The sequence below is a fragment of the Varroa jacobsoni genome, unplaced genomic scaffold (genome assembly GCF_002532875.2).
Source record: "Varroa jacobsoni isolate VJ856 unplaced genomic scaffold, vjacob_1.0 scaffold_1091, whole genome shotgun sequence".
Classification (NCBI taxonomy): Eukaryota; Metazoa; Arthropoda; class Arachnida; order Mesostigmata; family Varroidae; genus Varroa; species Varroa jacobsoni.
In genome coordinates, this window is record NW_019213993.1 from 44,755 (window position 1) to 67,753 (window position 22,999).

At 41.1% G+C, this 22,999-nt stretch overlaps 1 protein-coding gene across 2 annotated transcripts; it reads left to right on the forward strand.

Moving 5' to 3' along the window:
- Positions 1-512: 512 nt before the first annotated feature.
- LOC111266497 (uncharacterized) lies at positions 513-8,641 on the forward strand. 2 transcript variants are annotated; one of them, XM_022844028.2, is made up of 3 exons: positions 513-1,193; positions 2,332-2,664; positions 7,519-8,641. In XM_022844028.2, exon 3 carries the CDS (start codon positions 7,555-7,557, stop codon positions 8,110-8,112), a length of 558 nt encoding a protein of 185 aa, XP_022699763.1. In that variant the 5' UTR covers positions 513-1,193; positions 2,332-2,664; positions 7,519-7,554; the 3' UTR covers positions 8,113-8,641. The 2 variants fall into 2 exon arrangements, with proteins under 2 accessions (XP_022699763.1, XP_022699764.1); XM_022844029.2 differs by lacking the exons at positions 513-1,193; positions 2,332-2,664 and adding an exon at positions 6,384-6,484.
- The last annotated feature ends 14,358 nt before the right edge of the window (positions 8,642-22,999 follow it).

The following is a 22,999-nucleotide window of genomic DNA, read 5'->3' on the forward strand; positions in this document are numbered from 1 at the left end:
AACACAGCCCCCGCTTCTGCTTAGTCAGCCTTTCTGGTCTTGACCTTCTCCTGTTTGCTGCTGAAACATTTATGTTTCTAGGGGTGCCCATATGGATCATGTTGTTCTCCTTTAATAAGTTGCTAAAATACAAAGGCCATTCTTCAAGGGTCGTTAGAGCACGTTTTTAGAAGTTTCCAGCACCGCAGCGCCAGTGCCAGACTGACCGCCGGCGATATTCCACACGCTCACTCGCTAGCTCCATTGGTCCTTACATACTATTACTTTCTTTCTTTCTTTCTTTCTTTGGAACAACAGCGGCAGCTGTAGATGGAGTTATGTGACAACCAGGATGTCATCACTCTGGAAAGGGCTGCAGCAGCAGGATCGCTGTTAAGCCATGCTAATGTCTCCGTACAACATATCCATGTATAAAACCTGCATAGTCTTCCACGGACCTAGGTAGCACAACTGCTAATGCTATTGCTTCTGTGCCTCATTAGAGTGCCTGTGTGGTAGCGGGCGCGTTCGGGCGTCGAGAACCAACACACTCCAGTACAACGTCGCCCCAACTACGTTTGCTCCTGCGAGACTAAGACGGGGCAAATATGTAGCCTCTTATGATATGTAGCAAAACACTTACTGCTGGTGTAGTTGTTATGGTCCCATGAAGCAGTGCAGTATCTTTGCACGTTTTCCCTCAGTGAACTTCCCCCTGCCCTGGTCTCCTTGTTTTTCCACTTTGACTCTGAGACTTCAGCGCTATGGGCCGTTGCGCGCAAATGGGGCGACTTCCATGTAGAGTTTGGTAGGAGCTTGGGCGTTTGTCGTGCAAAGGTTGACGTTAATGTCCCTTAAAAGCACATGATGGTACCCGTAGCAGCAATATAGACGAACGAATAGTGCCAGCGATAAGAGACCTCAAAAAACAACAAGGGAAACCACAAGGAACTGTTGCTATCGATGCCCGTAAAAGGAGTTTGACATTATTTCAGTGTCACACGATCATTGCCATTACGTTGCACTTTCCATTGACGTAACAAATAGAATTTAACTTCGCTTATCCACCACAGCGAACAAGTGCCCAAACTACACAAGTTCCGGAAAGGGTGTTCTTGTTCGTACAGCACAATTTAATTATTGCCGTAGCCTTCTCAACCCGACATGATTACGTGTACATGTACGGGTACAAGACCGTATGTCGATATATCAAGGTATTGTATTTCATGTAATTTTTTTAAAAAATAATTATACATCTATCTAGTCAGTCTGCCTTTTTCTTTGGAGGACAGGGGCTTTGCAAATTAATTTTGAAGATTAAGAACCATCGATTAGTGTATGAGCATATTTCGATAAATCAATTATAGTAGGGTGAAGTTACCTTTCTTTTTAAATATATTCGATGCATCTCTATATATAAACGTCGTATATAAATTATAGTACTATTTAGTCAATTTCACTGTAGAGCCAGAAGTTCTGATGTCTCTGACGAAGATAATCAACGGCCAATAAAACATTCAAAGCTACTGTAGTGAAGGCGATAATCATGGGTCAGCTTCCAGCCTAACAATTTTCGGAATGATTATATCTAATTAAGGACATAGCGGCTCAACTTCCTAAGAACACTTGAGGACAACTAAAGAAAGAAAAAAATAGGGGTTAGGTGTAATGCAGTTCCTAATGCTACAGACAATTGCGTACTCTGACACGGATTCAGACCAAGCCGTTTGGTGATAGACGACATGAAGAAGTTCGTGGCGCTACCCGCATTGTCTCTTATCTGCGAATCGGAAAAATGTTCCAATGCAATATCATATAACGCCATCAAATCTTATCACGGATGCCCCCGTTGAAATCTGAATTGATATAAGTTTAAAGCTACGAATTACGGATAATTAGAGCCCACCGAGTTCGTCAATCATACTTGCCACAAGTTAGGGACGACTAGCAGTAAAATGGCAATTTATGAAACTATTAGAACAACAATTATTATTGTCTCTGAATGACTGTCATTAGCAGACGCTGTTTACAGTTACATAACCGAAGTCTATACGTCACGTCATGGTGCTCGATTGCTTCAGGAAAACAAGAGTTCTCTAACTGCATTTTTGCAGCTTTTGTTTACTAATCTGTTACGTTTTTTTAGTTGTCTATCATTTGATTTGTGTTTTTGATGATCGTTATCGCTGTTTCTCGCTGTGCTTACCTATGCTATATGAATGATTTTCGTTCAGGTGCTCAAACAAGGCTGAGTTAGCTGCCTGCTGCTCGGTTTAACATTAGAGGTAGTCTCTGCAGATTTTTACCGAAGAGAAAGATATAATAGGGTGAAGTTCATATTTGTTTGTGCAGTTCAAGATCGCGTGCTTGGGGGTCATCGGACAGTCGAATCGCTATTGCAGTTGTAGCCCACGGTGGCTGCGTAACGGCGCAGAGGACTGTGGCGACATATGAGCTTATAAAGATGGTTAAAGAATGGTTGTGCCGTAATGATAACCTCAGTAAGGATCGTATCGCTAGTCGCAAGCTGCTTCATCTCTCGTTGATCCCGCGTCCACGTCATCATTATTCATGAAGAGGGCTTCAAGGAGAAATTGATTGTGAATATATAAGGACCCGTCGGGCGGTCACCTGCTAATCGCGGACAGAACAATAACCCGAATTCAGTGGGCTCGTTTACTTGAGGTAAGTAACGGACATCGACGAATCCTGCCAGCATCTTCGCCACCTCACGTACATGCACATGTAGGTATCAGTAGTAATCGCTTTCACCAGTCGTTATCCTAGCTGACAAACGTATAGTGATTAATCATCGCACTGCTGCGACTGCTGACAGATCGTAGCAGATGGCCATCGCTAAAAGGTCTACACTATAGCGAAAATGCATTAAAAAATCTACATGTATATATATATGTATACGAATAGAGATGGGATTGTTGTGCGGGCCTCGTGCACTATTTATTTATATTTTGATTTAATTTAGCGTTAACGTCATGACTGTGTGGAGAAGTACTTTTACATTTTACATATGTATTTTATTGTATTCCTGTTATTTGGAGGCGCTGGGTGACGAGAAGATCGTATCAGGCCTTGCAGCTTATAAGCATATATATTCATGGCTGGAAATTCTCAACTAATGGACTGACCTACTACGTTCAACATTTTTCGATTTTTCTTAAATTTAAAAATGGCTTTCAGTTAAACGTTTCTTTCATAATTTTTAGAGAGGCTTTTGTTCTTTCTAACTCATAGCCACTATTTTAAGATAAAAGAGGTTCTCTTGCTACAAGGGACAGCGTTCCTTTTAAAGCAACATAGACCCCATTTGTGAGGTGTAAAAAATGGTACTTTGAAGGAGCAGGAACTAAAACAGATTTCAATTTTAAAATTACTTAATTGAACAAGTTTTATACAAATTCGTTCACATTTATCGGTAACAGGAGATGATCTGAGGCTAAAAAGTTACTAACTTAGCCTTACCACTGACAGCCCTTAAGGGGTTTATCTTTTAAAGAGAGAAAAGACTAAAAGGGTATAGTGTTCAAAGAAAAAAAGGAAAACTTTTTGAATGCGTTCAAAACGCCGTGATGTTCTTTCAGTATGTTGAAGGGGGATGCAATCTTGTTGTTAGCTACGTCTCTTCTCGAACTGATTCCTGTTTAATGTGTTTTCTGTTTTTCTTGTTGTACTATTAGCAACCTTTCATCATATCCTAGTAGATGTGTTTTTTAAGAAGCTAATGTGTAAACTTTGTAATGTTCCGAGAGTGAGCCTCACATTTCGATACTTGCTACTGTCGTATGGGACATGTCTGCAATTGGCCAGTCTGACTACGGTACCCATGACGTTTACGTATTCGGTGGTCCCGTGTCGGTGCCTCTGCTGATATTAGTTTGATATTACCATGCTTACGATGACCAAATAAGCCCAAAATTTTCAAACGAGTCAATTTATTATAGCCGTAAAATGTTTTTTTCAAAGTCGAGCCAATTTCTTTGCTGATTTGTTAGACTATGAGCAACCTCGCTGTCAATTATCAGCCGTTGTTAGCTTGTATAGCAAATTTGTACGTGAGCTTAGTCGTGTCGTAGGCTCGGCCAGTATTCGGCAAGCGTGCCATATCGATACATTGTCGCATAAGCGAAACATGTATTTTCGTAGTTTGCAAGCAATTAAACATACTGTGCATTTGACTTCGTTAGGGCGGGTAAATATCAGTCAGTCCTTGCGGGAAGTCTACGTTATGAATTTATTGTGTTATTACTAAGTTACTTTTCCTGCCAGCTGGATTTGTCTTTGCACACTACCATGAAGAGGCAATCTTGCCATAAGGCCATCAATCCTATTCTTTCTGCTCCGTTAATTGAGCACAACCGTAGAATACCAGGAAAAGTTGTCACGGGTATTCTGAGAAGAAGAGGTTTGCCCCTTCGAAGACTATTTATCTAAACATTTACTCATAGATTTGTGCACGAAAACGTTCTCTTTACAGTAGAAAATACAGCCGGTCACTCTGTTTAGGCCGTGAACTTCTTAACGTTCGATGTGTGACTTATGCAGATTCAGTTGATATTCGCAAGGCAGTTTCGGAAGAGTATCTGCGTCAGAAAAATAAACACGGACCATTCTGACATACAACAAAGGTCCACTCGTGCAGATGTGTCGAATGCATAATTTTTCAAACGTGTCCATCTGGAATCACTTCGATTCCGGCTTAACAATCGATACGTCGCTCAGAAAATAACAGTTGAAGCAAAAGACGATCTTCGAAATCTACAGACTAATCCAACTATCGAAGGTCAACTTGATGAGTTTTCATCAAGGCAAGCACACCTTTCAACAAAAACAGAAACGAGACGGCCATTGAAACAAATCCACAAAAATTTTACCCAATAAAAAACCAGAAGCGGTTGGCAATGACATTTTTTAACTGGAGCCTTTTGTCTTACGTACATTTTTAAGGAGCAGTGCTTGCATTCAGTGTAAATGATAACAATAACTAGCCAGTGGCATAATAAACAGCATATCGCACAGGCGATCAACAACGATATCCTATACCTAACCAGTCAACAATTTTTTGAATACGTTTAATCTAACAATATAATTCGTGTTTAAGTTCATGGTTTATATCCGATCACCAATTAACTGTTTGATAAACGGAGGTACGTACTTCGTTTGAACTTCTTATTGCTTGATCAAAAGTATTATGTTTAATTTCAAAGACATACGTGTCATACGTGCTCAAAAAACGTGTAGGCGTTTATGATAATTCTCCTAATGTTCTACCTACGTCGTCACCTTACCACATGTGATTTTCACAAATTTTACGCTAAACAGCCCTTCATTTTTCAGTGTAAGGGGGTCGGAACTACTGTGTTCTGATTCTTTGTTAAAAACGGAACAAATCTTATTTCATATGCTGTTTCTGAGTTTTTGGATATCTGAGCTCCATGAGCGCGGAACAGACATCGCTGCTAAAAACTAAACAATTTTCATCTTATTACAAAAACAGACCTCAGATTTCTATAGAGACCGATAGTAGTCTTTTGTTACATGGTAGCTCCCATACCAAAAGGCCCGATTAAACAGTCGAACCTATGCCTGATGGAATATCAGCTTTATGTTCAGCAACGTTTTCTAAGCAAGCTATGATACCTTGCTCCCTTTTTTGCTAGATAATTAGTGAAATACTGAGTAGATATATATATTTTTTAATATTCTTAGCTATTGAAAATAAGCCCATTTCACACAGTGCGATATATGGGAATAACCACATCCATGTTATTCTTACTCCACCCTATTCACATCAGGTATTTTTCTACCACTACTGTATTTCTACTACCATGGCACCCTCCATTTTATATAAAACAGGATATAAATACATGCAATTACATGCCAGACGGACACGGCAGATCCTGCAAATAGGTCCGTAAATATTGGTAGCTCTCTGTGTGCAGGTCTATTGACGAGGTAGGTGAGCTTGCGTGATGCCTTGAGCAAAACAACTATTGCGGTGCCTGCGACATGGCAATTCGTCAAACTATCAGACTATGCTGACTAGAACCACGCTGGAGAGTTATCGTCACAACACGAGAATCTTGCACAAATACGAGATAAAGAGAGGATCCGTCCGCGGTGCCCATTGCAGCAATGAGCGACTACAGGCAACGTCTATCAGAAGCGCGTTGAGCCGATACAGCCGCTAAACGCCGCCGTCGTGTGGCAGTCTGATGGTTGAAGGTACAACCAGTCTGCAATTGTTCAGCCTCCAGATTACCGTTTACGTACAGAATAGGAAGCGACGCCTGCGATAGTCGTCTCGTGAATCAATATTTATAATTTAGTAACAGAAGCCGCTTGGCTAGCACAATAGACGGGAGTAAGACTTGTTTTGTTTGCCGTCTGCTTATAGCTCTCGCTAACTTGAAACGACTCTACTCCAGCAGAGGCTCTAGCGCAGAATCACTATTGCTTTTAATGTGCATCCGCAGATTGTACGCAAAAGGTAATATAAAACAAAACCTGTGAAAGACCGTCACCTACAAACGATTGTTTTTTTATTTGCTCAGTTGAGGCATTGTTGAAGTTCTTGCTCTGAGCTAGCCGCTGTTATTCATATGAACTTCTGAGACACTTCCACCAGATATATTTTATTTATATATATATATAAGAACTTGTCATGAATACGTAACTAAGCTCGAAGTAGAAAATAGGTCAAAAATACCCCACCGCAAATATACCACGTTCATTTATTACATGGGTTTGTGATGAATACTTGCGTATTCTTCCCCGAGGCACAGAAGCGACCTAATCAGAAAAATTTAACATTTGATGCTTTACTTCATATTGTGTATAGATTATGGTCAAGGATCGTTGTCTAACCAAATTGTTACGGTCATACTTAGTTTCGATGATTTAGATGACACTGACTCTAACACAAAAAAATAAGGGATAAATGCTTAACTTGTCGCTGCTTTTTCACAGTTAGGTTGTTGTATTGTGATTGATTTTTTGTTATGTACATTCTTTTTTTGTTAGCTAATAGCCCAAGTTTAATAAGGTCAGCTTAAAATGTCCCATGGAAAGCATATCTGAATAGACAGCTAACTATTATTCTGTTCATTATTTGTGTATTCGCACCTCACAAAGGTCCCCTCTCGAGAACCCTATATTTATAAATCTATGACACATACTCAGATTTGTTGGACCGAATCAGCTACATAGCTGTCCTTCCGTTAGTTAACCAGAACGACTATTTATCATCATAGAAGAGCGTGATGCGCTAAGAAGGAAGATTTACATATGAGCACTGGACTAGAATTTGCCATTATTACATATATTCTAGATTTCTTTTTGAATATCAAGTCTCTAAGTCACGTAAAAGGTAATACGTATAAAAATTGCAATATTTTTGTATACCTTGGGGCGCATGTACCTTTAAGCGCGTTCCCGATGACTGAACGACTCAAATCTCCAGAGTTATGGCTTAGTCAAACATTTTGAATTTCGTCCATTGCGTATCTCATTGTTTGATTTCAGGTTGTCAGCAGTACCTTCATTGTCGTCGATTGAGACATGAATATGTCAACATTCCGAAATGGGCTTCTTGCCTGCGTGATGACTATGGCGCTTCTAGGATCGGCATCTGCCTTTATCTACCTTCTCGGCCCGAATGATCTTGCTAGTCATTTTATGTGCGCCGTAAATGCCACAATGTCACCAAAATCTATCCAGAAACTTGCCAACAGCATCCAGATTGTCTCAGACGCGACTAGGAACTACACAGGAAACTCTGAGAAGCTTCGGGGCCTGTTACCAGATGAAATAGTCAATAAAATGTATGATTGCGAATCGTACCACAAGATGTGCTACCAGGATGACTCCGATGAACGTGCTGGAGCAGAGTCTTCAGACTCTCCTTCAGATAACTTCAGTCCACAGGCTTCAGTCAATGACACCGAACCGAGTATCGAATGCGAGCCAAATTACTACGTTCCTCTCGTAGTGCAGTGTTACAAGGAAGTAGACCTTCTCTATTTTAAGGGTATCAACTTTGAGGAAGAAGCCGATCTGACTGTTCAATTGTTCAGAAATTGTCTTGAGCGACTCGACCTTAATGATAAAAGGAAGTAGTCCAGACAACTGCTACGTTATGCCAAAACGGTTAAGTTAATTCTACGGATGCCAGGTAATACATAAAAGAGGCAAGCGGAGAAAGATCGCAGATTTTATGTATATTTTCACGTTTATTAATATCCATATTAAAATGATGTGAGGCAAAAGCGTCATAAATAGATTGACTCATCTCAAGCGACATAAAGAAGATAACTTGAGCAAAATAGTAAAGACAAAGCGCAACGTACGTTATGTCTAATAACCACATTAATTATTGCAATGCTGATTATAAGGGTTTTTGAGCTCTCTGCAAAATAATATATTAAGTAAAAAAAAAATTGACCTGGATTTGATCAGGATCCATTGAAAAGATAAAGTTATTCGGAGATTATGATTCATTGTCAAGCGTAATAACTACTACAGTGGCCAGCTCTGTATAGTACTGAATGCCGTTGAAAGTATATATTCACGGTATAATCATTTGTAGTAGCAGACAGGTTGAACAGAAGTCGCAGAAAAATAAACGTAGATTCCTAAGAATCATCCAGACATAGTCTGATCATTACCATGACCGCTAACAGCAGGAGTGTCTTTTCGTCACTTGGATTAAAGCACCGTCATAATTTCTTGAACTGAGCAACGCCTAATGGAAATCATCGTTCTCGCAAACCTCCCGTGGGCTTTTGAATTAGGTACGGCGAAGCCTCTAAAACCCATAGGTCACTTCCTTCCTTAGACGGAGTTTATGAGCTATCGACGTTTGACAAATGCTTAGATAACTGGATCGTCCAGTTTTAAGCCATCGAGTCTAAGGCTGTACTTTAGTGCTGTCCTGTGGCTACAAGATAATGTACCATTTTTTGCCTTAATCGTCCTAGGCTATTCAATAGGTTTCTGCTAGGCTAATCTGTTAGGCCATCTTGCTAACTGCGACGCTAGATTGATTCACGACTCATCAAGCTGTAACCGGTTCGCTGCCATAACCTCGCATGTGATACATTTAAATAGTCATTGTTATATATTACGAGAAGAAGGCTACTGAGGCGGTCCTTGTTGTTTCTGCGTTTTTGAACCTATTTTACACTTAACGGGTTACTCATACTCGTGCAATCATTACGTTGGCTTAGCCACTCCCTAAACGTTGATGTCTCCAATTGTCACATATTACTACCACCACCCATATGTAAATACGTATTCACTTTCTGTGTAATCGTTGTCACCTACCTGATGGACTATCGATAAAGACCTTGTCTTTATTTGTCCTATTTTATAAAACACAGCTAAACTTGAAGTGGTTTACGACAAATGCTCTGCGGTGGGATTGTTATAAAATTGGCCGAGAGTAAGAAAGAGCACAGGTGAACACAAGCGCTCTAGTGTAGTACAAACGTTCAAAGATGGTCCTGCTTAGGAAGTAAACTTGAAGGAAAGTAAAATGATGTAGTAAGATAGAAAAGGAAGCGTACAGGCATGTAAATCCAAAAGAAAAGCCAGGACCCTCAAGGATCGCCGAGCAAGTTAGCCAGCTGGTGCGCCTTTAGGGCACATGCAAAATCAGCGCTAAGACGATCACATGACGCCATGGGCCATAAAACCGGAACTTTTGACAGAAAAGATGAACTATTAATTACAATGGCAGTCGCAGTAGCATCACCAAGCCATGGCGAATCCCTTTGATCTACTAGCTTTTTTTTTTATCTTTATAAGCTGTTTGATTTGCGCTTCTAGTGTCAGTAGCAACCGCAGCAAAGCAAATATAAATGTACATTAAATAATGTCAACTTCTTTTAGTTTTAGCTGCAGCATAAGTTCCACTGCAGATTGAATAATACCAATAACAAAAGAACTATTGTATTACAATAGTTCTTTGATATCCATGATGTTTCTGGATGAAAGGTGCTCGTTGGTGCTGCTATGTATTGAGGTCCGATGCTTGCTTACCGCATCCTCTTCTTTGTATGTAAGCGTTGTTGTCTTCTCAACAAGATTTTTGCCCCACCTTCAGGCCTCACCTCATCTACAGCCTAAACACAGGATATACTATATTGTCACGCGCTCGCCCAAACTACTTCAGCCTTCACTGCAGTGACTATACTGGCCCTTGTCCAAATTAGTTCCCTACTTTTAGTGCATTCGCATGTATTCGTACGCCGTTCCACTGCCGTGCATTTTCCATCTTCCCACTCCAGCAAACTTGCCCCTTTCTCCAGTCTCCCCACGTCTATGTCCACTTCTATCTGTCGGCTCGAGCTAATGAATAACAGAGTCGGCGTGGTCTGGATGGCATAAATAACAAGCATGCAGTCAGGATGGTTGAGATCTTAGCTGTAGAAAAAATTATTACGAGGCATTAATGCACACGAACACACAATGAAGGAAAATTAAAGAATTTAGGAAAATAATGTATTATCTTTTAAGTTAATAGCTGCGTGTATGATTACCATGCCGTTTCATAGGTCTGTTAGAGAAACTTCATGATAAGTCTAGCCAGTCCCACTACGGTTAGGTTCTTAATGAGGGCAAGTCCTTCATAGGAGTTTAAGTAAAAAAAAAAACAATGATTAATGCTCCGCAAGCAAAATGAAGGGTAACCGCAACATTAGCAACGGCGAGCGAATCAGCAGCAAGAACGCAAAACGAAAGAAAGAAACGGTATGGTACTAATATATGGACTCACTCCACAGTGACTTTTCCCCTCGCAATCTCTAGTAGTGGTTAAAATAGACGATAATGCACAGGCGACTTGGTTCAGCCTTTGCACAAACAGGCTTTCGGCTCTCGATACTCTTCCGGCGACTTTTCAACGGCCAAGGAAACACTAATAGCAGCAGCTATTCCTTGTCGTCCTTCTTGCCGCCAAAATTAACACGACTGACTTCCAAAAAGTATTGCGCTGTCGTCTACAATGGGAGAAACTACTAGCAGTTATTGCAGCAGGCGTAACACTGTCACGGGGCCAGGCGGCTCACGGGTCGGCTACGGCTAGTACATGGTGGCCGCAGCACCACGAACGATCGCTGTAGGAGCTTTGTCTGCCGGCGCCTACGGTTTGGGTAGCCCGTGCGGGTCGAACCACGCTACTAGATAGTGGCATTAAGATGCTGCTTGTGATGTTACTCCCATTTTCATCGCTTTTTGTGCCAACGCTGTATGTGGGCTATGATTTCGCCGTAATGCAGCCAGCCAATCGGTTGGTCGGCCTTTGCATCGCCTACTCAGCAGCAGCAGCAGTAGCAACGTCTGCACAGATTTACTACAGTAGACTTTGTTGCTGCTTTGGGCCGTTCCCCATCGCCGATTCTCGGTTATGCTTACTTTTCGAATAGCTACTGTCCCACGATTGGCTGGATAGTTGGGTAGCTTGCGCATAGGATCTTGATACATTCCCCCAAGGTCCTTTGCTCGCTGCTTTTTATTTTTCTTCCGCGTGTCCGAATCCACGGAGCTTCCCATCTTTGACGTTTCTCTGCACCATCTGAGATATAGTCGCTTTGTCGCTGTATGCAGTCGTCTTATGCCTCTCGTTCCAACATAGAACAAAACTTCGCCCAACCTTGTCGGGGCCGTTCGGAACAACAATGCCGAGAGTTTGAACCATGACCTGGTACACTGACTTCTTTGCAATGTACTATAGAAAAGATTCAGCACAGTACGTGTATCTTACCATGACTATAGCCAAGTCGAGCGAACCTATAACTACATGGAAAAGTAGAATTCTGTGGCGAAAACAGGGGATGAATTAGAAACGGTATTCACAAGGACAGTGTTAAAGGTTCAGGTTAGATATGGGAAAATTATGACCTCGCTGCCGCTACCGTCGCTACTTCCGTTCGTACCATTATTAGTTGTTCGGACGAAGTCGTTTTTCCCCTAAGTTTTCCGCCAAGTTCCCTGTCTTCCGTGTAAATTGAATGGTGAGCTTCCCGGGCGACGGCACCAAGGCGAAGACTACACGTCTATGATGTAGCAGCTTCCTACTGGAAAACAGCATCTACATGAATGTGAATGAATTTGTCTGTAAGGTTGGATGCATCGATATGCGTACAGAGAGTGAGCAGAGAGCGTTTGGACGCTTCTGTGTGCGGGCAGCCGACGCAGGCCCCTGCTAGCGGAAACAGTTCTACTAAAGTAAAACGGGCGTTCAAATAAATAGCAACGACGACGACGATAACAACAACAAAGGAGGCAGTCGGTTCCCGGGTCCTAAAATCTCGTAAGGTGCCTTTCTTTAAGTTACGTTTTTTGCATTTGTGGTCTTGATCAAGCCATTTGTTAGTTCTACCTCTTGCCCAGAGATACAGCAGTGGTTGGGCTGCTGCGCCCACTGTACTAATTCGCACTCTAACGTAACTCAGTGAATTAATAAGAGCTGTTGTAGAAGCTCTAGTTATACGATATCAACGACATGTAAAGGTGGAGCTGTACACATGCAATCTAGTTATGGCTTTCTCGCAACTTGGTAATCTTAACAGGAGCACCACAGTTGTATCACACTGCCATATTATCGGTTTCGGATCGTCAGAGTTCCGAACAACTTTTGCTCTCAGAATGGCCCGACGAGCTCTATCTCTTCTAGTTTTCATAACACCCCCGATAACCGATGGTTTCTCAGTCTAGCTGAGGTGACTTTTACAGAACTCGATGTTGCTGTTATTGATGCCTATAATGAATGAAGATTGTTTTTCTGGCCATATCGATTAGAGCAACAGAGCTTAAGTGCTGACTTGTTTGAGCTTTGCATGACACAGGTACATTTAGCCTTTTCAATACTATACTAATGTATCATGCATTGCCAGAGAAGCAATCAAACGAAGAGCTAAGTGCCGACAGTGAAATAAGGACTCGTCACAATGATGCAGGTAACTTACTATGCCGGTTGCTGCACTATCGATGGTGTCCGCCCACCCCGCTTTTGGAATGCCATTGTCCATTTTTTCATATATACACTATTCCTATAGTAGTTTAATAGGACAGTGACATGTATATGCACGAAGGTGTAAAAGTGCTCTGAGAAAAATATCAGCTGTGGATATATTTTTATTGCATAGCACGTAGATAAAACGAAAGCTTGACAAATGCAGTTATTAAATTATTATTTGGGTTTGCAAGGTCAGGACGTCGATACATTCAACAAACAATACTAGATGTGAAATATCTATATCGCAATGTGTTATTCTGACTACTTTAATGCCCTCGTCCAGAAAATTAAACAATGAGTCACAAGATTGGTATTAAATCTTCGTTCGCCGTAGTGCTCTGAAGCAACAAGACTTCATGCTGAAATAGTTTCACAATGATTTCTTGCTTACGTAATGCCCTATTAAATCTGAGCAGTTGGATACAACGGATCAATGTCGCGGAATGATGACGGAGCAGTCAGCTGTTTTCGTATCACGACAAGATGGCTCTCATAGTGGTGTTACCTATAACGCCTCTATCCAGGTGTGAAATTTCTTGGGTCCAGTAGTAACTGATCCAGTCTGTGGTGAAGTAGTTTTTGGTATTTGATGTTATTTTTTTTTTACTTCATAAGCGTTTCATACTTATACATTATATTGTTTACTCATATTTTTTACTTTATAAGCGTTTAGATGTACGCGTATTTTTCTAATAAATCATTTGAGTTCAGTGACTCGGGCACGAACATTGTTCTCGTTTCTGTATTACCCTTTTCGCGACTTAGTATCACCTGCGTAACAGACACACACGCGCCATTGGCGGTCTCTAGGCCAGCTTCGTCAATCTTGTTCCGAATTATCCCGTTCCTTGCTATTAGATATGTAGTTTGCTCCCGAAATATATCCAACCGGCGCCCGCTGTGCATTTTACCTGCCGTATTGTACGTATCGGAATCTGGGATCGGAAACAGCGTAAGCGAACACTCGGACTGCCTCACATCTGGTACTGTTACGTTGTCAGTATTAAAAGTGAAACAATCTGCTACAACCACTACTACCGAATCAAAGCAAAATTACAGAATCGCTTATTCAGACTAGTTTTTTACAGTTACGGAGTGAAGTTGATTTGAATATAAACTTTGAAATTTACCTTCCGCAAACACGTAGGTTTAGTAGCATATAATGACACTTAACTAATGTTCGTAGAACAAAGCTAGGGGATGTTTACGGACGTCTGTTTTTAATGGCCACTTTCTCGTCCATATATTCCGCTGACGATAGGAGAACACATGGATTTAATTATAGGATACAAGCGATTTGCGTATAACTTTTTAGTGCTAAAGCTGCAAAGGAGCTTGTCAACTGGAGGCAGGCAAAAGCGCTCAAGATAGTTTCATTAGCGAAAACACATTGCACGGTTATTGACGAGTTACTATCAATACCTTGTTGCTCGATTTCACTAAATTTTAAAGGGCCAATTTATAGAAATACATAGCTTTTTTCTTCTTCTTCGTCAGATACTGTAACTGGTCGTGGTCGTCAAAATTAGCCATTCTGAATGAAAAGTTCGGTCCGCTCTCATAGCGCTTTTATGCTTTTTTTTTTTTCTAATATATTTCTAGCTTTACATTTGCTACATATCAGGGTCACGCGGAAAATCATAACATTAGCACTTGGATAGCTGATTAAAAAGAAAGCAAACATAGGTGAAGTTTACTGCTTATAATAAACTAAATTTATCGTGGTTCATGCTACTTACGCAGAAGAGATATTCTTCGAACTCATCTTCAAAGAGCAGTTTAGATTGACTAGAAGTTCTGCATCTTAAGGGATCGATTTTGTGCTAATGTTAGGCTAAAGTAATTCAGGACATTTCTCATAGAAGCTCCGTTAGCTATTGCCTAACTCGGTGCGCATATATACACGCATATATGGTATTGCCTTTAAAAATAGAGTTATGCGCATTGGGTTGAGCATGACCGGCGTACTAAATAAACTCATTGATAGAGGACGACAAAGTTAAAGTCTGCTCATTTTTAGTTAGATCTGGCTTATCAGCATGGCGCATATGGTGCTATCAGCATACGTTGATACCCATTTGGATCAGGTGTGAAATGATTATCAGATATTTAGTTATATTTTCCATATTGTGTATGTTACTGGTAAGCTCGATCGATAGTGGTTTGTAGCCACAGGTTTAGCCGTCCAACTTCCGCGCCGACATATCATCTAAATTTTGAAAACGATACGAAGTTGCAGTTTTTGACTACGTAGTTTTGCGATCGTTTTCACTAATCTGACTTAGCTTTTACCTTTAATACTACCTACTTACTTTTTATAGATTTAGATCGTCCTCTCCTATACGCTTGTCTCGCCAAAACGAAATCTTGAACTTCGGCTAATATCCAAATCACGGATGAAGTGTCGAAAACCTCACAAGGCAAATATCTATTTTAGTGAAAAGGGTCATTTCTGCACCTAACTCGTTCCTATTCGATGTTGCGACTCGCGCCGGCCATTCAACGTCAGCTGTGCCGTTACAAAGCCCACAGATTGAATATATACAATTTTGCGATCGGACGTGACATTTTGTGGCCGTTCGGGATAAGCCTTCGTGCTTCGAACCTGCGCTCGTTCGTCGACAAGCGTTCTTCCGTAGACCTAAGTTTTTATCCTCAACTGTGGCGCGAATGATTCTCAATCATCAAGCAAAAAGGCACTTTAATTCTGCCAGTAGGATCTTAAGCACGAGGTGTTTGGTTGATCGAAATTTTGTCGCGTGCTGAAAAGCTTAAAAATCCTTATCACACACAGTGTAACTTATTACTTGACTATTACAGTCAGGCTTTATTTATTGTAACACAATATATAGATATTTAAAAGAATAATAATTTGTTTAGTCGCACCTTATTAAGTTGGGCATTTTTACAGAATCTTCCTGAGGCAATCGTCAGTTGAACTATTTTTTTTCACACAAAATCACAGAATACCTGTACATGATATGGAATTGTTTAACTACGATACTTTGTAACGTCATTGTGTCATAACTTGGCTACAATTTAGCTTAAATCACATAAATTGATATTCGGTGCATGCGTCGAGTTGCGCTGTCTTTTCTATTAAGCGCGTCGACAACGAGGATTGAGTTCCAATTTTAGCTGCCCCTAACTGCTACTGAAGTTATCAAACCTATGATATAAAGCAAATTCTATCAGCGAGTTAATGATGCTTTAATATATACAAAATAATGTTTCCTAATATATTGTAGTTTACCCTCCTCGGTGTATTTTTCAGTGTCCAATAGTCGAACGCCAGAGCAGCGACAAGCAGGAAGACCGAAACAACATGAACCCCGCAAGGTGAGCCATTATTACCGCCATAAAACAGCAAGCTAACGTACGTATGGCTTAGTAAAAGCGTATGTTATAATAGTGTTTTATAAATTGTCACCCAATGACTCTGTCGGCAACATTAAATACAACACATGTGAAACACTTAGTAGTTATGTACAGTGGTGCAAGGCCATGCCGATAGGCTATATATTTGCCTGAGAGGTCGACGGTTGAGGTAATTATTCACTAGAAAATTTCAGCTAAACGCGATAGCTAATCTGCCATGAAATTGCCGAGCTTCCACTACCGGATAGAGTCGAAACATTTCCTTCAGGTTCTTTGCTACCCACATAAAAGTCAAGCAAAAATATCTACGCCCCCTTCGACCCCACAATCTTACATACTTAAGCTAACTCTAACAGAAGTCTTAGGAGGATATTCGTTGGTATGCGCTCTTGTGTATGAATCAAAAATAAAGCTATTGTTATGTATATTACAAAGTGCAATAGAACATTCTATTGTACTTTGTACGTAGATATTTTTGTTTTAGAAAGCACTAATCTTTTGCAGTGGTGTTAGCTGGGTCACAGGTGGCAAATCATGAAGGACTAGGTCCGGTAATATGGGTATAATCTTCACCAACTTGTGGTAGTTACAATTTCTTAAAGATAAACCGTTGTTATCATTATCAATCTTAGTGCTGGACATTATGGGGTTATATAAAAAACGTTCCCTTCGTAGATATGTCTAAATAAAGTTATATGAATAGCAAGCCTTCATTGTATTACTTGAATTGCTGTAGAAAAGCACGCAGACATTATTGCTGTCGTGTTTTACATGTTCCCTTTATGCGATATATATATATATATATATAGTATTTTAAAATACTATCAAAGTTCTAGCTCTAACTAGGCTCTGTCACTGCTTCATCTACCTGTCATGCAGAATGCATATTTACCGGAAACATTTTTACATTCTTTGTGTAATTGGTAAAGCTTCATATTTACGTTAATTGGACTTCGTCCTATATCCTTTTACCTAAACCTACTGTGACCTAAGCCTAAAATTCCATGCATTATAATGATGATGAAAGATGAAAGCCAACAAATAAATATCAAACAATCATCCTTAGTATCAGATCGGTTTGTCGCGTTCGGTGTTTTTTTCTTTTGTGTTTGTTGCACGTACAGTTCATTCGGGAATATCATCATAGTTATGTGGTATACAGGTGTGTCTAAAGTCCACTGATCAAGCCGTATTCGTCCCTGTACGATTCTAACTTTTCACTTAAGACTACAAAAGAAATTTGGCTTTTGTCTATTTCGGACGTTTATGATCTCGAAGTGGTAAACGAAATTCATATATCGTTTAGCCCTTTGGCAAACTTTTCTTGTCGAAGAGTCCCATAACGGGACTTTACATGTGGGTCTATCAGCCAGACACCAAGCTCTTCGAGCCACTGCCGCTTCAACTTTTCATATCTTGCCAATTACTTGGAACTATTACTTGCAGATGTATGAAAACGCTGAAATGGCAGTGATGCACGTGACTTCCATTCCCATTGTAGCCCAACCCGCTCTGACCTTCCTCTTGGCCGCTCGCAGCTCAACACGCAACCCATCATGCATTGATAACAACAGTCCTAGGTCATCACGGCTGTCACAAGCCAGCCCGTAGTGTACAACTCAGGGTTTTCTGCTGCATATTTCGCCTTAGCCAATAGTTTACCATGTTTTCTCGAGGTCAGTGCGATCCGTGGTTTCTGTGCAGTCCGTTCTTACTACGCGCGGTTCCGTCGCGTTCCGTATTGCTAGCCAAGCAGTAGCCCAAATATCCTACATGTATGTATCCGGAGGGTCGGTAGTATCATCTGCGGCCTTTACTGAAGCGATACTATGTGGTTCATCGTACATTCTGGGCCTTCCATATGGGGCTTTGTTATGGAAAGGCAGCCGTTTCTGTTCCAGTTGCACTTTCAGATTCTCGGGCATGGCCTAGGCGTCCTTAAAAAAGTCTAAAACAAATATAGGATTTTTCTTTTTTGTTCGAAGCCTCGCATTGCTTTTACGGGCTTTGCACTAAATAAAACATCTGAATAGGAAAATATAATTCACAATGGAACAGAAAAGTATACATTTGAGAAGCAACAACAGCGAAAATGATAGAATTTCAGATGCAAAAAAGAGACGTTTTTCTGCTTTGTTTTTTCCGCTCCTCTCACACTCCTTTACATGCTTCTTCAATGCACTTCTGCTTTTTTCTCGACGTACTTTCGTCTTCTGCGGTGTTAGATCTACGTATCAGTTACGAAAAGTGAAGTGGAAAGGGTGCGCCTCGCAGAGCGCGCAACTTTGTTTATGATGTTCATTTGTTTTCTGCTTAAATCGCACACCAATACGAAAAGCCGATGACGGAAGAACAGGGTGAATTGGGAGTAAAGCGGCATCGACAGGACTTAGCTGTAACAGGACATCAGTGTGCTATAATTGCGTGCATACGGTGGGTGGCTCGTAACATAAATGATGGTCGAAGAGACGTCTGCTTCTGCGAGCCACCGTAATATCAGAGAAACTGGACGGCCAGAATTCTAGAATCGATTGTTGACTTACTCGCCAGCTCATCTAGTCATGTCGTTCGAATTGGAACCGGGAAATGCGACCTCGTACGTCGTACCACTGAATTAGTAGCATTATAGAATGGCGCGACACAAGGCCATGACAGAGAGATGGAAATTTGTAAGGAGGTGAATTGAAAAGGAATCCCGGAAAATTGGAAAGGAATCCCGACAGCTAAACGCTTACTGAAATAGGAAGCGGATTATCGGGCGGTGGAGAGGGTTCGCTGGTGACGCAGCCAGTGGCGAAACGACGACAAATGTTTGCGACCTGTTTTGCCTTGTATTGCGACTAGAAACAGGGCGGGAACGATCTTAGATAGTAGAATAAGGCCAGAAAGGACAAGTTAAAGAGGACGCATCCGATTTATTCCGAGCTATCGGCCAGTTGCAAAAAATCAGACGACGCTGCGGAAGGAACAGAACTCAATTACAATTGGCGCCCCTACCGTCCCTTTCAATCTAACAAGATGTACAAAGTCCAAAGCGATAGCGGACCACTGTGCGCAGAGAAAATCTTGCCTGTGGAGGAGCCAAGCAACGAGCAGAAGGACGACAAAGTTTCTGGCGTGGCGCGATTCACTGAGGCAACCGACTTTCAGCGAGTGGCATCGCTTATCGCTAGCCATTCTTTTAGTTCCTCACTTTCGTTTCACCTTCCTGATGTTGCGAAGCGTTCGATGGACGTTGCTATAACCGTGATGCAAACGTCGGTGGTGACGTTGGGACACTGAGGAAGTGCCTTGGCCTGCCCTTTCCTCTCGCTACCGGGTTCGCCGCTGACCCCCAACGCAGTTCTTCTACTTCGGAACACGCGAAGCGGCTCCGACCCAACGAGTCTGATGCGGTATGCGTCTCAGCGGTGATTTATGGTTATACGGCGATTACACGTTGCTTTGTTCGATTTACGAAGGAAATGCTGAGGTTAGTCCGGGTTCTACGCTTCAGGCATTCAGATTCTAACGGATGAACGGACAGGCGGCAGCGGCGCATAAACTCTGGGTGAGCATTCTAGAGGTCCGAAAGATTTCGTCAGTGCCGCATTTCCGAAAACGCGTCCGGCAGGAACGAGAGATACGCGTGAGAAGGAGCTTTGAGGTGTTACCTCATTCATTTGTTGACTGTTTGGCAGTACGGTAGAAGTTAACAGCAGCGTCACATAGGGCAGCGGGCACGAACGATTATACAAACAGAGAAGAAGGGGGCAGACGCAAAATTCACCAGATCCATGATTGCATGTTTCTCACTGTCAAACAAGTTGTTATCTAAATTGTTCGTCTGTTTAATCGTCTTCCATTGCACGCCAAAAAAAAGACAAGAAAGTTTCGAACACGCTTTAAAAGGGAAAAGTAGAAAAAAACTGATTCGGAAGAAGCGAGTTTCTTGATGCGTTTCATTTTTCTATTCAGATGCATTTTTAACAACTCGTTTGAGTATGCGTTAATTTAAATACCATTTACTAGCAGTACGACGCAGTAATCTGGGTGCTAGTTCGTTCCTGTAGCAAACTGATTTCGGCAATGGTTTCAAAAATAGAAAGGGCCATTTTAGGTCATATATAAGGAGATAAGATATTGCCAAGTAACAAAAATTAAGCCATTAGCAATAAAGTTTTAATAGGTACACGCACAACCATGTTTGCGTAAAGTTTAGCGTTTCATATACCGCACACAAGTTGAATTCCCGTTTTAAAAAATTGCTCGAAAGTCATAGTTTCCCCTGCCCAAATGCACTTCCGCTTCATATCCGATCGCTCTAGTACGACTGAACAACCATACTGATAGGTGATTTAGAGAATATAAATATTTATCTTACGTATGTTAGACATAAACGAAATTTCTTGTCTGCTACACGCCCTTGTAGCAGATCATAATATAACGACAGAAAAAATATATCCCACTAGTGATATAATTATTATTATCCACGAAAAAATGGGATAGGGGAACTTGCCCTTATTTCCGTAAAGAGCAGAAACAGTCATTAGCAAAATGGCCAGCTAAGGAACGTCGCATATTAATGAAATGGTGAGTCCTGTACGTCTTAGTATCCCTTCCATACTCCGCTAACATCCCGAAGGCCCAGCGACGAGCCTCCGACAACTGTGCTTCCCCATTCGCTCGACGGTTCATATGTAAATGGTCTGGACGTAACCGTCATATCATATAGCTCACCATTAGTCACGTAATGCATCCTCAATATTTTATCAATCGCTTTGCTATATTTGCATGATATCGTGCGTGGCTATATGTGACAATACGTTGCTAAATAATAGGCCGTCTTACTAATGTTAATACTTAACAATAACGCTGTAAGGACATAGGATGATTTGGTTTGTATAATATTCTCATAAATTCAATTCATAATCGCGTCCACTTTCGGGCATGTTTGCTGCTTAACGTTGTCGAAACTTCCAGTGCTACCTGTTATTACCTTAACGACCATACTAGCCAAAGTAGAAAGATCTTGCCGTCGTGCAAGGCAGTGTTTCATTAGAAGAGTCCCACGTTCGACCTGCGCACACTGAAGCTAGCATCGCCGAGACGCTAAAACACCCTGGACCGCTAGGCAGATTAACAATTAATAAGACGCAATTTCTGGGTTTGGCAATGAAAGACTAACCTTTTGCTGACTGTTGAAGAGCTTGCCTTGAAGCAATCGTCCCTGTCCGTGAAAATAATTTTAGTACGTTGTCGAAGAGCAATGAGTAATCGAAGCATTGGTCAACAACCCGGCCAGGTACTTTTCCATTCGATAGAACTGAGCGAAAATTCAAACGTTTTATGGTACAAAAATGCACGAATCGTGAAAGTGTGCCTGATTGGTATGATGCGATTCAAATATTGCATAATACTTACACTTACGTAAGTGCCGTATAGTACGCAAGGGTTCCTTTTGCAAATGTAGAGATCTATTTTATTTAACTTGACGTATAATCGAGCTTTGAAAATTCTTCGAAGCTTAATGTTCAAATACATGCTCTCCTGCAATCCAGACTCTATCTTTCAGGGATAGATAGGGTAGCCGAAGCATTTTTATCAATGCTAACATAAACATTATAGCTGAAATATTTACGAGACAAAGTGTTTTCGTGTATATCACTTGAAAACGTTTATAATTATGTACTAAATGCTAATTCGACTGAGGAAATGAAGATGTGCGCTCATAAAGGAGAGTGCTCACTTTATAGACCCTATTTTGAATCAGCTGGCTTAAAATATTACTAAGTCAAATAACGGAGATCTTAAAGTCGTTGTCCAACTAAGTTGCAGTATCTACGTAATAGTATGATAGTTTTTCGACACGACTGAATATCGTGACAGGCGTCGCAGAATAGCTCGCCGTTTAGCTGGGCTATCTGCTACTATCGTAACCAATGCCCCAATTAACGGCTAACCGCAACATACGGTTGACACTGACGAATAAATAATAGTATATATTTTCGAAGATAATGAGTGCTTCGGGACACGACGCAATATTTCGTATACAGTCATGCAGTACTTGAGCTTCTATCTATTATCCGACTGTAAAATTAATAACATCTGCCGATAGTACTTCTAGAAATGGAACAAAAAAAGAAATGCCTTATTTACTAGGCCCTATCGCTCCCCAAGGACTAGCTTGGAATTTCGAAATCAGCCATGTTTCGTCGTAGGTCGTGTGTAAGTAATACGTACAAAAATTGGGATGTTTCTCTTACGTCTCATATCGCACTTCTTGCTCCTATCTACAGTTAGGTTAACAATTCACAGGAGGTTCATATTTGCCTAGTATTACGAATACTCAGCCCACATTTTGAAGCCATGTCGCTTACGTTATTCAAAATGGCACGGTCATTGAACGAGGCAGTCGTTTCTAAGGGATGCTTCGTGCTTTACAGTTAACTCTCTGTATGCGAATAGGCCCATTTTAAGCTAACTACGTTATGAACTTGTTGGCCTATGCCGCTTGAATTCCATAACGATGAGCCGGTCTTTAGAAACGCACCAAATGATCACTCGGACCCAAGTCTATAGCCTCCAGGTCAGAGTCCACGTAGATATTACGCGAAGAGACAAAAAGGT